General features: G+C 54.3%; 1 protein-coding gene across 6 annotated transcripts in view; it reads right to left on the bottom strand.

The window, feature by feature from the left end:
• Window positions 1-13,339, bottom strand: part of GGA3 (golgi-associated, gamma adaptin ear containing, ARF binding protein 3) — a 20,265-nt gene continuing 6,926 nt past the window's right edge. For 2 of the 6 annotated variants that reach the window (XM_011944371.1, XM_011944304.1), the window contains exons 2-17: window positions 10,190-10,274; window positions 9,989-10,064; window positions 7,703-7,801; window positions 6,837-6,960; window positions 6,454-6,557; window positions 6,221-6,301; window positions 5,725-5,862; window positions 5,007-5,088; window positions 4,792-4,908; window positions 4,208-4,453; window positions 3,760-3,830; window positions 3,206-3,525; window positions 2,799-2,995; window positions 2,338-2,507; window positions 2,077-2,187; window positions 1-1,816 (exon numbers count right to left, since the gene is read on the bottom strand). In XM_011944371.1, coding sequence (XP_011799761.1) covers window positions 1,706-1,816; window positions 2,077-2,187; window positions 2,338-2,507; window positions 2,799-2,995; window positions 3,206-3,525; window positions 3,760-3,830; window positions 4,208-4,453; window positions 4,792-4,908; window positions 5,007-5,088; window positions 5,725-5,862; window positions 6,221-6,301; window positions 6,454-6,557; window positions 6,837-6,960; window positions 7,703-7,801; window positions 9,989-10,064; window positions 10,190-10,274 — 2,132 coding nt within the window. In that variant the 3' untranslated portion in view covers window positions 1-1,705. Of the gene's footprint in view, window positions 1,817-2,076; window positions 2,188-2,337; window positions 2,508-2,798; window positions 2,996-3,205; window positions 3,526-3,759; window positions 3,831-4,207; window positions 4,454-4,791; window positions 4,909-5,006; window positions 5,089-5,724; window positions 5,863-6,220; window positions 6,302-6,453; window positions 6,558-6,836; window positions 6,961-7,702; window positions 7,802-9,988; window positions 10,065-10,189; window positions 10,275-12,290; window positions 12,460-13,339 lie in introns of all 6 variants that reach the window. The other 4 variants (XM_011944576.1, XM_011944509.1, XM_011944437.1 and 1 more) reach the window with 4 other exon arrangements.

Genomic DNA, 13,339 nt, shown 5'->3' on the forward strand with positions numbered 1-13,339 from the left:
TACAGTGAAAATGGTTTTATTTAACATGCAGCAAAACAAGGGCAGCAGAGTTGGTATATCCAGTATAGCCATTTGCCACGAAGCATTGACCTCAATAGTAACGAGTAACACTCAAATAACTGTAATGTCTAGAGCGTAATAGAAAGTTCCATTCCCACAGAGTAATTCCAGACATTCCCAGGGCTGCAGCGGCCAGTCTCTGGAAAGCTCTTGGATTTATTCTTTAGTGAAAAATGATTCACTTTTGACCTGTCCTGTTCTAATGAAGCAGTGAAACCTGCTTGCTAAAGACAGCGAGGGGCAGGGAAGGGGTATGACCTCTTGATCCATAGGAAGGAAGAAGGAAGCCTGGCAAGGGGCAGGGAGGAACCAGGGAACGTGGTCTGTGCCACCTTCCTTTCCCCCAGAGATGTCCGATTGCTGAGCTTGTTCACCGGAGCTCTGCAAGCTTCCCTGTGTCTGTGGCAGCTGGTGATTCTTTTTTTTTCTTTTTTTTTTGTGAGGGAGGCTTGGAATCCCTGTCCCAGGATCACATCCCAGCAGCCAGAGTGGCCAGGACAAGCTGGCTGGGGCCAAGCACTGTTTAAGCAATAGGGTCTGGTGACTCGGCTCAAGTGTGGCCCCTGATCTCATCACCTCCAGACCCAGCATCTCGCTGACAGTGCCCCTCAGGAGCTGGGGAACAGTCGAGGTTTCTGGGCAGCACATTAGGACATATGTCTAGAGTAACATTTGTGATCCTGAGGCCTCCTGTGTCCAGCCACAGGTGCCACACCACATGCCATCTGGTGAGGGGAGAGGGAGGCCAAAGCAGTGGGACGCAGAGTGGCGGGAGATTGTAAGGGGAGGATAGCAGTTTATTTCATGCCAAGCAAGAGGTAGTCAGTAGGATGGCCTGTCCCCACGGCTGGAGGCACGCTTTTCCCAGAAAGCTGAGTACCTGCTTCTGGAGAAGGGGAAACACTGGCTCTCTTCATTTCTTCATTTTCCTTCCTATCCCTAGTTGGGCCTGTCATGAGGCCAAATTCCATGTCCTGCCAAGATGTCCATAGGACACAGCCTGCCACTGCCAGGGATAAGCACACAACTCATTACTCCGTGGCCATTCCAGGATGCTGCTGTCCACCAGAGGCAGGGCTGGGGACTTTGTAGTATGCCAGTTCCTTATTCTGGGCCAGGTATCTTCCTGGGCCACTGAGCTTGGCCCACCTCCCTGGGGATGGCAGCAGGAACTGGCTGGCGGGGGAAGCATGGAATTGCAAAAGGGCTGCGGCCCCTTGGGCTGTGCATCTGTCAGGTGTGAGGATGTGGCTCTTGTGGGGGGTGAACCGTGACAGCCTCCCTTTAGAGTCTCCCACCCCCACCCTGGTGGCTTCAGTGAATGCCAGTAGAAAGAAGAAAACACCTACGCCAAGCCTGGGGTCCATGTTCCCGGGACAGCAGTGAAGTCAGGGGCCACTCCCCACCCCTGACAGCATATGGCCACTTCAAGTCACACAGGTAGATAAAAACAGGTCCTTTCAGGGGCCAAAGGAGAGGTTACCACAGCAGCAGTTTGGTTCCCAGCAGAAATGCCCAGGGCCCCCGTTCCACATCAAAGCTACAAGCACTGTCGTCAGGGCATGGAGAGTGACGGGACCAGAGCCCTCCGGGTCTCAGGGCAGCCTGCCTGGCTTCAAGGTGGAGATCACAGCATCCTCTGGGGTCACAGGTTCCCCCATTGCTCCACAGGAGGGAACTGGTCCACCTCGCCCACCTCTGTGCTCAGCTGCTCCCCCAGGGCGAAGGTCAGCTTATACCGAAGCCGCACCTTCTCCTGTGACAGAGGGCAGCAAGTGAGATCCAGCCCGGGCAGCCCCTCAGCAGGACGCCCTCTACTCTCGACCCTCTCTGTGCCACAGGAATGGTCCCTTTTCCCCACAACCCCCAACCATGCTCAGCTGCTTAACCTGAGGCAGCAAAGGGATGTGTCCATCCTATAGTCAAAACACTTCCGGCGGGGAGGTGGTGGTCCTAAGGTCCTAATCTGGGGCAGTCGGGGCCTCAGGCTGGGACCCCGGGTTCTTGGCTGCTCACCTTCAGTGGATTGGCCAGCAACATGACCTGGGTGATGGCTGCAGGTGGCTGGATGGGGCTAAATGGAGAGAGTTCTGTCCCAGAGGGTGGCTGCAACTTCACTTTCATCGACTAAAGAGAGAGAAGCTCCTTTGAAGACAGCTGGCAGGTGCCCCAGATGGAACCCACAGTGCACAGACACACTGCCACCTGCTGGCTGCAAAGGCCTCCACACAATAGGGTCAAGCTAAAGCCGTTTTGGCCCCAGGGACACACTAGTACCTTGGGCACTGCAGCCTGCAGCACGATGCTCTTGACAGGCAAGGGAGCTGTGTTCAGCATGGACACCACCACCACCAGCACATCAGGTCGTCCTGGGGGACACTCCTTGGCAAAGTGGAAGAGGATGCGGAAGCCGTTTTTATCATAGGCTGTGATGGGAAGGGCACTGCCTGCAAGAACGTGGCACGTGGGTGTGGGAGGAGCAGCACCAGAGACACCCAACAGAGCCCTGGCGGTGAGGGGACAAAGGCTACTCCGTGGCCATGATGAATCCAATGCTTCCTTACGGAATCTGGGAGGGGCGCTCAGTGAGGAGCTTAAGGCCGAGAATGCAGGCAGGGAGGACTGCCTGGCTCTAAGGGACCCCCTGCAAACAGTGCCTGGATCCACCCGTCGCATGTCCCACAGCTCTGTAGCTGTAGGCCCCACTGCCCTGCCCACCTCAAGCCTCCAACACCTACTAGGCTTGATCGATTCCAGGGGCACGTGGATGCTGGCCAGGGAGAGCTCAGGCCCCTTCAGGGGGCTGCCCTGGGACTGGAAACTCAGCGGCTGGAAGAGCGGGCTGCCGGGCGCCGTGGAGAAAGGCAGGAGAGGCCTAGCTGGGGTGGTGGTGGGGATGAGAGGGGAGGTGGCAGGTTTCACCAAGCCTGAGGTCCTGGGAGGTGGGAAGGATGGAAGGCACATCAGAGAGCCAGCCAGAGCTGCAGGACTGACCCTCACCCAAGGCCCCTGGCCATGCTCTTACCCAGGCCCACCCCTTGCCTTCCAGCCTGACTGATGGGACTACAAGGCACCCCCACCCCCTTCAAAGTTAGCTCTGGTTCTGACATTCAGGCCCAACCCCACATCTCCTCCCACTCATTACACTTTGGCCTCTTCTAGAAGCTGATCGAGGGCATCCAGGTGGTGCAACACGCTGTCACCCAATGCCAAGCCATGGTGCCCAGGGACTGCAGGCTCAACTTTTGGGGCCAAGGCTGGGGCCACTCCAGTAGAAAACAAGAAGGAGCCCGCACTGGGGGCAGGAACACTGGCTGGGACCACAGGAGCTGGGAAGGGAGGCGGCAGTGGAGCTTGGGAGCTGCTTGAGGAGGGGGCTGAAGGCTGGAGAAGCGGAGCGTCGGAGGCGCCACAGGCAGCGGTCCCTGGCCTGGGGCTGAAGAAGTCCAGGTCAGACTGTTCCCTCTATGAGCAATGGAAAAGGTGGTGAGCCAAGGGCTGGCGGGGAGGGCCTGCTGCTGGAGCGGGGCACAGCCCTCCAAGGACCGCACGGAAGACAGCCCCGGAAACACTCATTGTTCCCCGCTGCAGCTGGCAGGCTCTGGAGGGGAAGGACAGCTAACTGTAGCCCAGGAGACATGACACTGGAAAGTGGAGGTCCTTGGCACAGTAGTGCTGTCACCGATCCTGTGCCCCTACCTGGAGCAGGTGCCACTGGCTGTTCCCAGCTGACTCTTTGGGAGGGACATTAGGGGCTGGGTCGGCGAGGCCTGACAACAGAGAAGAAAACTGGATGAGAAGAGGCTGAGCTGGGCAGCCCTAGCCCCGCCTTGCCTGAGGAGGGGTCAGGTGACAAGTGACATCAATGAGTGAAGGCACAGGGAGAAGCTGTTCTGCAGGCAGCCTCCAGAGGGGAATGGAGCCCTCCAGTCCACGATGCAGAAGTGGGGGGTTCGTGGGGCGGGATGCAGGGCAGGAGGCACAGTCCACCGGGAGGATGGTCCTGGGGCCCTCAGGGTTGCTGAACTTCACTGACTACCTACAACTCAGGGCTCTTTGCCCACCTCAACAGTCACACTGGGGCCGCGCTCAGGACTCCTCCTAATTCCACACACCCTTCTTCCTCCCAGAGCCCTGCAGGCCGTACCCAAGCAGAGCAGCTCCTCGTCCAGCAAGGAGAGGGCGTTGCTTGTGCTGTTGGGCCCTGGGGTGGCCTCGGCCTGGCTAGAGGAGCGGCTACATGGAGGTCCTGAAGCCTGGGGTGGTGGAGGGAGGATCGGGATGCCTGAGGAGGGTGGAGTGGGTGCTGAGGCCAACACGGAGGACAAACTGTTTGTCGTGTCCAGCTCGGCAAGGTCGATGAGCGTGCCTTGGTTACTGCACTGACTGTTTCCTGGATGGGTCAACAGAGCGGAACAGGAATAATTAGGGGTCTTCTAGTGGCTGTGTGGCAGGAGGCAGCACCTAGGCACAGTGGTTACCGCTCCAGCCTCTGGCCTAATCCAGTGGCATCTCTGCCAGGGGATGCTGCAAAGCAAGCCTGAGACAGCAGGCGGGGAAATTCCCACCCACATCTCCAGGCCTCCGGGAAGCTGAAGGACTGCTTGGAATGGCAAAGAACCCCCTTGGGCCTTGTGCAACACCACGCTGGCCAGCCTACACCCACAGCTTCATGGTCGTGACCTGAGGCTGGTCTGGAGGAGTCTAGAGTTGGGGACCAGAGCATCTCACCTTCCGAGTCAGGCAGGGTTAAGGTGGCCACCTCGCCATTGATGACGTGCCCTTCAATAACTGTTTTGTAAGAGTTGATGACCCGGGAGAGGTTGTCACTGGCCTGCAGGATGTCCCCTGGAGCAGGAAAGAGAGACTTCTCACTCCTGTTGTGACAGTTCCCACCCACGTATCCAAACGCCTGGCTCATCCCTGACAGTTGCTCTTTCCCTCACCCAAACTGTTATCATTGTCCTCAGTCTCACTGGCGAGTTTAAATAAAGTCCGCCTCTTGTTCTCACACCGATCAAACAGCTCCTGAAAGAGACTCAGACATAAAAATCAAACCACACAGGCCCTTAGAGATCATCCGATTCATTCAGGGTTCACACCCAGAAAATGACGGGGATCTGCCAGTTGCCATGGTCAGTTACCAGCAGAGCTGGGACCACAGCGCACGTCTTCTTGCCACCAGCCACCACCACACCACGTCACCCAGGATGTTGGTTTAGGTAGCAGTCACCAGGATGGATGAGGGGAAGTCAGTCCCCTCCTGCCTTCCAGGCTGGCATATTCCTCAGAACTCGAAATATCCACCCAACCATGGCCTGCACCACATGGGCATCAGGGTCACAAGGAAGCCTCTCTGTCTCAATGTCCCCAAGGCAGTAAGGAAAGGCAGAGAGCAGGGGCAAGCACCGAGGGCGTGGTCTCTGGCGTCAGACTCAGGTTTCCATCCAGCCCTTACCCCCCCTAGGCAAATCAGCTGATCCCCGGCAGCAAATGGGGACGCCACTCTCTACTGACCCGGCTGCTGTGCAGATGAGTAAGGTCATGAATACGCTGCCAAGTGCACAGCCTGTCTCTGACAAGGCAGGTGCTCAGCAAATGCTGGCTGAGCTCCTGGAGGGCAGCGTAGCCCCAGGAGGCAGCCTTTGCCGTCGGCGGTCCTACCTTCATCAGCTCTCTGTCCCCGTCCGAAGAGTCCTCCTGGCTGTAATGAAGCAGCATCTCATTGAGCAGTCTCACGTTGTTGTTAACTTCCTCTAACGTGTGCAGACGCTTGGTCACCTTCTGGATCCGTGCCTCATCCTGCCCCAGTGAAGAAGATCAGGAGAAAGAGAGCTTCACTTGACTGTCTTTCCACTTCCGCCAGGTCATACCTTACCCCACGACACAAGCGCAGAGGCACAGAAGCTCCTTCCACTGTTGGGTGCCTGGGGCCCAGTCTACACTTCTGCTTTCACATCCCTGCTCCCGTCCCACTCCTCTCTTCCGTGCTCCCGTGGAAGCTATTGTGCTCCTCCTCCCATTCTCAGCCTCTCGGGCACAGGTAGGGCAGCTGGCAGCAGGGGAGAACAAAACAGGCCCGTGTCCAGGGGCAAAGAGGCTTCTGCTGTGTGGTCATGGGTTCCTCCACCCCGTGCCTGAAGGACCAGGGCCCACTCACTTCCTTCACCATGGACTTGATGAGCTTGTTGGCCTCTTGCAGATCATCTGGGTTCTTGCTTTTCAGCAGCTTGGCTAAAAGCTGAGAGAGGAGGAAATCAGAGGTGAAGGGAAGAGGCAGCATCCCTACCCCAGGGAGACCCCAGAGAGCTCCCCGCAGCACAGTGCAAAGCATATTCCCCTGGTGCTACCCCCTCTCATCGGAGAAAATCCCAGGCCCAGGGTGCTCTTTACCTTAGACTTCTCCTCATCATCAAAAACAGGGTTTTTGGGACGAGGTGGTGGAGAGGGGATCAGCGTCCTGTCCACAGGAATGGGTGGGTCAGACTGCACTATGCCTGAAAGGGGACACGGCAGCACGTGCACTCAGGCTGTGGTCACCTTGTCACCCCTCCTCATACACCAAGGGCCACGTCCCTGTGATCAAGACCTGCAAAGGGCAGCAGGGTGGAGGGCAGGCTGCTACACCTTATCCCAACCAACCCGACTCAGCCTTGCCTGGGGACAAATGCTGTTCACTTCAGGAGGGACTCTGGGGATCCCAAACCTTCCCTTCTCTCCTGGCCTGGGCCAGCCTTCGAGGGCTGCCTGGAGGCTGTGGGCAGGCAGACACGTACCCTGTCTCTTCAGCATGTGGTAGGCATCTTTGATCTTTGCTTCTTCTGGCAGGGCCATGGTCCAGCTGTACAGCAGCTCAATAACCTTAGTCTTCACTTTCTCAGACACCCTGTCCCCCAGGTACTACACGGCAAGAGAAAATGAGAGGACCTAGTAACTGCGGTTTTGAGGCAGAGAAAGTGTAAGGCTCCCTTCACAGCAATGGCATGGCTGCTCAGCAGCTATGGTCCTACTCAAAATCCGCAGGTGTCCAAGTGTGTGTGAGACAGCGTGGGGAGGGGAAGGACCGCTCTGTGGTGTGGTTGTGTCCATCTGGATACAGTGTATGGATAGGCAGGGGACCAGGAGGTCATCACTGCATTTTCACGCACAAGTTGCCAGAAACAAACTGCATTTTATCTTGAGGGTGTTTATGAGAATGTCTTTAGCATGAAAAAGTATTCCCTCTGCTTTAAGTGGGGGCCCAGAGCTGTGCCACACCAGCATGCAACAGAACATGGCCAGCTGAGCATCGGACCAATGACGGAGGCCAGCTCCCCGTATCCACGTGAGACAGGCCAAGAAAACCCACAAAACCCACAACTGCCGTGTGCCGGGAGCCTAGAGTCCCATACTACGTGGGCCCTCACCCTTGGACACACACACAGCCACTGCCACATCACCTGTCAGATTTGGGTTGTGGGCGCTTCAGAAAAAGCTGCCAGTCCCTGTGGCCTGTTTGGTCATCCTGTTACTTCCAGGGCCTAAGACACGAATAATCTCAGTTCCTTGGAGATGTTGGATGGGCAGTGAAAGCCAGTATGATGGGAGATGGAAATGAACACAAAAGAAGTCCCTAAGAGCGAGGAATCTGCCGCTGACTGACCTTTGGAGAGACGACTTTGATTAACTCATTCAAAAAGCGGAACTTCCCCACTTCGTTATGAAATCTCCTCCCACAGTTCTTCATGCACGCCTCCAGCACCTGTAGCCGCACAGAGGAGAGGCGCCGAGTGAGGGTGCGCTCGGGGCTGGGACCTGGCACTGGCAAGACCCCTGGCACCCAGAGAGTGCTGAATAAACATGCCCACAGGAAGGAGCTCATCACAAACAGTGGTGTGCACTGCCCGGGACAGTGCAATTAAGCAACGGGATCGCTCACAGACCATGTCCCTCCAACTGCAAGCCTCTGCTGGGGAAGCTGGGCAGGGACTAAAGCAAGAAACCCCGAGAACCCAACCCTAAGAAGGCCTGGATGCCAGTCCTGGAAGGTGCCTTCCTTAAAGATTCTGGCCTTGTGTTTTACAATGAGGGAGGTGAGGTCCAGGGACAAAGTTTCTCTGACTCGGTGTCCTGGATTCTTTCCACAAGCTCACCAACAGTTGTGCAGGGCGTGGGAGGGATGTTTAAATCCTGTTATCTTTGAGAAAGATGACAGGATATTTCACCTCCCTCCACTGATCTCCCTAACTTACGGTTCGGCTTTCCCGTGCTGCCTGTGGTCCCTGGCACTGCAGTTTCTTTTTTTTTTTTTTTTTTTTTTGAGACGGAGTCTCGCTCTGTCGCCCGGGCTGGAGTGCAGTGGCCGGATCTCAGCTCACTGCAAGCTCCGTCTCCCGGGTTCACGCCATTCTCCTGCCTCAGCCTCCCGAGTAGCTGGGACTACAGGCGCCCGCCATCTCGCCCGGCTAGTTTTTTGTATTTTAGTAGAGACGGGGTTTCACTGTGTTAGCCAGGATGGTCTCGATCTCCTGACCTTGTGATCCGCCCGTCTCGGCCTCCCAAAGTGGCACTGCAGTTTCTAAGGGGGGGGTGCACTGTCCATGCTCCCTTTCTTGGCTTCTGCATTTTAAAGCAGGGTTTCTCAGATGAGGCCTGGCTGATACTTTGGGCTGGTCATTCTTTGTCGTGGGGGGCCACTCTGCACTTTATAGTGTGTTGAGCAGCATCCTTGGCCTCTGCCTACTTGATGCCGGGAGGACCCCTACCCCGATGTGTGACAACTAAAAATGTTTCCAGACATTGCTAAATGTTCCCTGGAGGACCCTGTTGAGATTCACTGTTTTTGTTTTTGTTTGTTTTTTTGAGACAGTCTCACTATGTTAGGCTAGAGTGCGGTGGTGTGATCACCACTCACTTCAGCCTCAACTTCCCAGGCCCAAGCCATCCTCCAACCTCAGCCTCCCGAGAAGCTGGGACCACAGGTGTGTGCCACCATGCTTGGCTAATTTTTTAATTTTTTGTAGAAACAGGGTCTCACTGTGTTGCCTAGGCTGGTCTTGGATTTCCTTAAGTGATCCTCCCGGCCTAGGCCCCAAAAAGTGCTGGGACTGTAGGTACAAGCCACCGTGCCCCACTGAGAATCACTGTTTTAAGGAATTCGATCTACAGCAAACATGACTGAGGGGAGCATGTGAGCCAGATGGTATTTCTTTTCTCTTTCCAGGACCCGAATGCAGCCAGGCTAAAGCCCCGGATTCCTCAGATCTCGGCTGCTCTTTGGTTTAGGAGCATGTGGAGGCACTGAGGGCCAGGCACCATTCCACGCCTTAAATTCCCTCAGTCTGAATAGACACCAAGATCTGCCCCAGGGGACTCAGCCATCAGTGCGACACCTTGGCTAGTGACCGGCATTATGTTTAACTACAGAATGAACGGACTCACCTCTCTTTTCTTCCCCCGGCCAACTCTGAACTATCAACACAGCCCTCACGAAGGCTTCTCCTGCCCCACATGAGGCTCAGGGCCCTGACTCTGCGCTGCTTTCCTTAGCCCCTCTGCCTCACACACTAACCATGTGGCTGTACTGGCAGGGATAGCACTGCAGTCACTGAACTGCAGTTAGGGAGATCAGCGGAGGGAGGAGAAATACCCTGTCATCTTTCTCAAAGATAACAGGATGTAAACATCCCTCCCACCCCCTGCACAACTGTTAGTGAGCTTGTGGAAAGAACCCGGGACACCGAGTCAGAGAAACTTTGTCCCTGGGCCTGGCACAACGCACACACATTTGTGGAACGGCTGGCTGAACAGATTCTAGATCTATCTAGTCTGTATCAAGGACCTTCTGTTGGCTTTTGGGATGAGCCCTTAGAACCGCTATGGGGGCATGAGGAATGGTGTAGGCAGGTGAAGGGCTGCGGCTTCCGTCTCCGGAGAGTGAAGGACCTACTGTCAGGGCCTGGAGTGCCTCCCATTCCTGCGGGGACTGGATCTTGTGGGCCAGCAGTCGGACGGCGATCTGTGGCCTGGCGGACAAGCAGAACACACTTCAGTGCACTAAGCCTGGGGCTACCTGGCTGGCCCTCCTTGGCCATGGTGGTTCCCCTTCCCAGTCCGCTCCCTCAGCTGCCCCCACAGTGCTGAGACTCACCCTTCGAGCTCCTTGTTGATCTGATCACAGAAGCCAATTATGTATTCCCAGTCCTCCTGGCGGTTGGAAGGATTGGTGGCTTTATCTTGGGACAGAACAAAGACGACGACAAGTGTTAGGAAGAGCAAGGAGGATGCAATGGACGGTTTTCTTCGCAAGTTTTAGGCACTAAGAGTTTGCTTTCAACTTTACTTTCTAATAGAGAAGCCTCAATAGTTGAGTCAGTAGCAAAGAGAAAGGAAAAAAAAAAAGTTCAGTCGGAGAGCAAATACAAATACTGCTTTCTGATCAGTATTTTGAAAGTCACAAATAAAAGAGAAAACAAATTCTGTCTCGTGAAGCTTAGAGTGGATCAAGGTCAAAAGGACAAACACAAATAATTAAAATATTCCTAAATAAATGCCCACATAAAACATGTAAATATAATAATAAAGGGAACTCCAGCTGTATACAAATGAGCTCAGTGTTAAGCAAGTGGAGATGGTCAGGAAGGGTTTGTGGGGAAAGTGAAATCAGATTGAACTAGATAAAAAATATACGTATTTATAACCATGAATTTTTTTTTTTTTTTTGGACAGAGTCTCACTCTTGTCGCCCAGGCTGGAGTATAGTGGCACAATCTCAGCTCACTGTAACCTCTGATCCCCGGGTTCAAGTGATTCTTCTGCCTTAGCCTCCCAAGTAGCTGGGACTACAGAGGCCTACCACCACGCCCGACTAATTTTGTGTTTTTAGTAGAGACGGGGTTTCTCCATGTTGGTCAGGCTGGTCTCGAACTCCCGACCTCAGGTAATCTGCCCGCCTTGGCCTCCCAAAGTGCTGGGATTACAGGCGTGAGCCACCGCGCCAGGCGAGTATTTTCCACATACCTGTCAAAAGGTTTTTCCAGACCTAGCCTTCCATAATGCTTTAAGTACTTTTGAAATTGCACATAATGCTCATCACTGTCAAGCCAACAACATTTACTTAGCCCCTACTAAGCCCCGGTCACTGTGCAATCTGCCTGGGATTGCAGCTTGAGTATCTAGCACCCCCAGGCTCTAATGGCCTTCCATGGTCAAGCACAAACACAAGTACTAGAGTTCTCAGAGGGCCACTGGGATTTAAAATCCAGGCACTAAATGCAAAGTTCCGATATTTGGTATGGGCTCTCCTCCCTGTTACCTTCCCAAACCTGTGATTACACTGAAGAGCCCCGCTGAGGCTGGTTACATGGGTTCCCATCTCTGATTCAGATCCAGAGGCTCCCTCTTCAGAAAGCACTCTCCAGCTGTTTGCTAAATTTAGGGCTTTGGGTTCCGAAGACAAATGGAAGGCTGAAGACACACACCCTTGAAAACACTCCTGCTCCCGGCTGGGCGCGGTGGCTCACGCCTGTAGTCCCAGCACTTTGGGAGGCCAAGGCGGGCGGATCATGAGGTCAGGAGATCGAGACCATCCTGGCGAACACGGTGAAACCCTGTCTCTACTAAAAATACAAAAAAATTAGCCGGGTGTGGTGGTGGGCGCCTGTAGTCCCAGCTACTAGGGAGGCTGAGGCAGGAGAATGGCGTAAACCTGGGAGGCGGAGTCTGCCGTGAGCCGAGATCACGCCACTGCACTCCAGCCTGAGTGATACAGACTCTGTCTCAAAAAACAAACAAACAAAAAACCAAAACACTCCTGCTCCCTCCCCAGATCTCCACGAGGGCCCAAAGCAGGGCATCAGAGCCCCTCCCGACAAGCCCCTCTTTGTCAGAAGTTTCTAAATTCTGATTTCTCTTAATTGTGTTTTGTTAACTTTAAAAATCACCAGCTGGGCTGGGTGCAGTGGCTCACACCTGTAATCCCAACAGTTTGGGAGAACGAAGCAGGCAGATCACCCGAGGTCAGGAGTTCAAGACCAGCCTGACCAACATGGAGAAACCCCGTCACTACTAAAAATACAAAATTAACTGGGCGTGGTGGCACATGCCTGTAGTCCCAGATACTCAGGAGGCTGAGGCAGGAGAATCACTTGAACCCGGGAGGCGGAGGTTGCCTTGAGCAGAGACTGCGCCACTGCACTCCAGCCTGGGCAACAAGAGTGAAAATTCCGTCTTAAAAAAAAAAAAAAAACCACCACCTGGATGAGCAAATCCTAACAGAGACTCCAGCTCCTTCACTGGGAACAGGGCTGCAGGGATCTAAGTAGAGACAGCTGCCAGGCAGAGGGAAGGCCCATGGCACCCAGTGCAGCACCCTGCTTCCCAGCTCCGGGCTCAGCCTCGCCGGCAGTGTTTCTGTTCTGGCTGCAATGGCTGCGAGGGGAAGATTCTGATGGTTTAGGTTCATATTTATTTATTTATTTTTTGAGATTGAGTCTCACTGTGTCACCCAGGCTGGAATGCAGTGGCGCGATCTGGGCTCACTGCAACCTCCACCTCCTGGGTTCGAGCTATTCTCCTGCCTCAGCCTCCTGAGTAGCTGGGATTACAAGCATGTGCCACTACGCCTGGCTACTTTTTGTATTTTTAGTAGAGATAGGATTTCGCCATGTTGGCCAGGCTGGTCTAGACCTCCTGACCTCAGATAAGGAGGTCAAGACCAGCCCCAGACTCCCAAAGTGCTGGGATTACAGGCGTGAGTCACCGCACCCTGCCTAGGTTTCTATTTAGAAGAAAAGAAGGTGTCTGTCTTCAATCTTGACAGACAATCAGTAGGTTCTTCAAAATCTCGAGCTTGAAAGGAGGGGAGTTGAATGTAATCAAGGGTGGCCATCTGGAAAGAAACGTCTGGCAATCCTGCATTACTGTACGGTAGCCTACCAGTTATCACATTCCAAATGCCGAGTCTCTCCCACCAATTGTCTGAAACCTTCTCAGGTGTTAGCATTAGTGTGGCTCTGTTACTAATTCCTATCCGGCGCTTAAAGTTCTCTGTAACACCAAAAGGCTGCAGGGTACAAAAATTAAATGGTCTGAGGAGCCGTCCCCATCCCCCAGTGCTATTACTTTGGGAACCGTCATACACCTTGTGATAGAAGAAAAATTGGCCCACTCCCACTTTTTGCACAGCGAAAAGCATCTTCCAAGTACAGAGTAAAATGTGGATCCCCCCCCCCGAAACAATGAGTATTCACCACAAAAGAGCTGCTTCCCAAGCCTATTAGCGTTCCAACAGCATTTCTAC

Source organism: Colobus angolensis, unplaced genomic scaffold (assembly GCF_000951035.1).
Source record: "Colobus angolensis palliatus isolate OR3802 unplaced genomic scaffold, Cang.pa_1.0 Scaffold1, whole genome shotgun sequence".
NCBI classification, from domain to species: Eukaryota; Metazoa; Chordata; class Mammalia; order Primates; family Cercopithecidae; genus Colobus; species Colobus angolensis.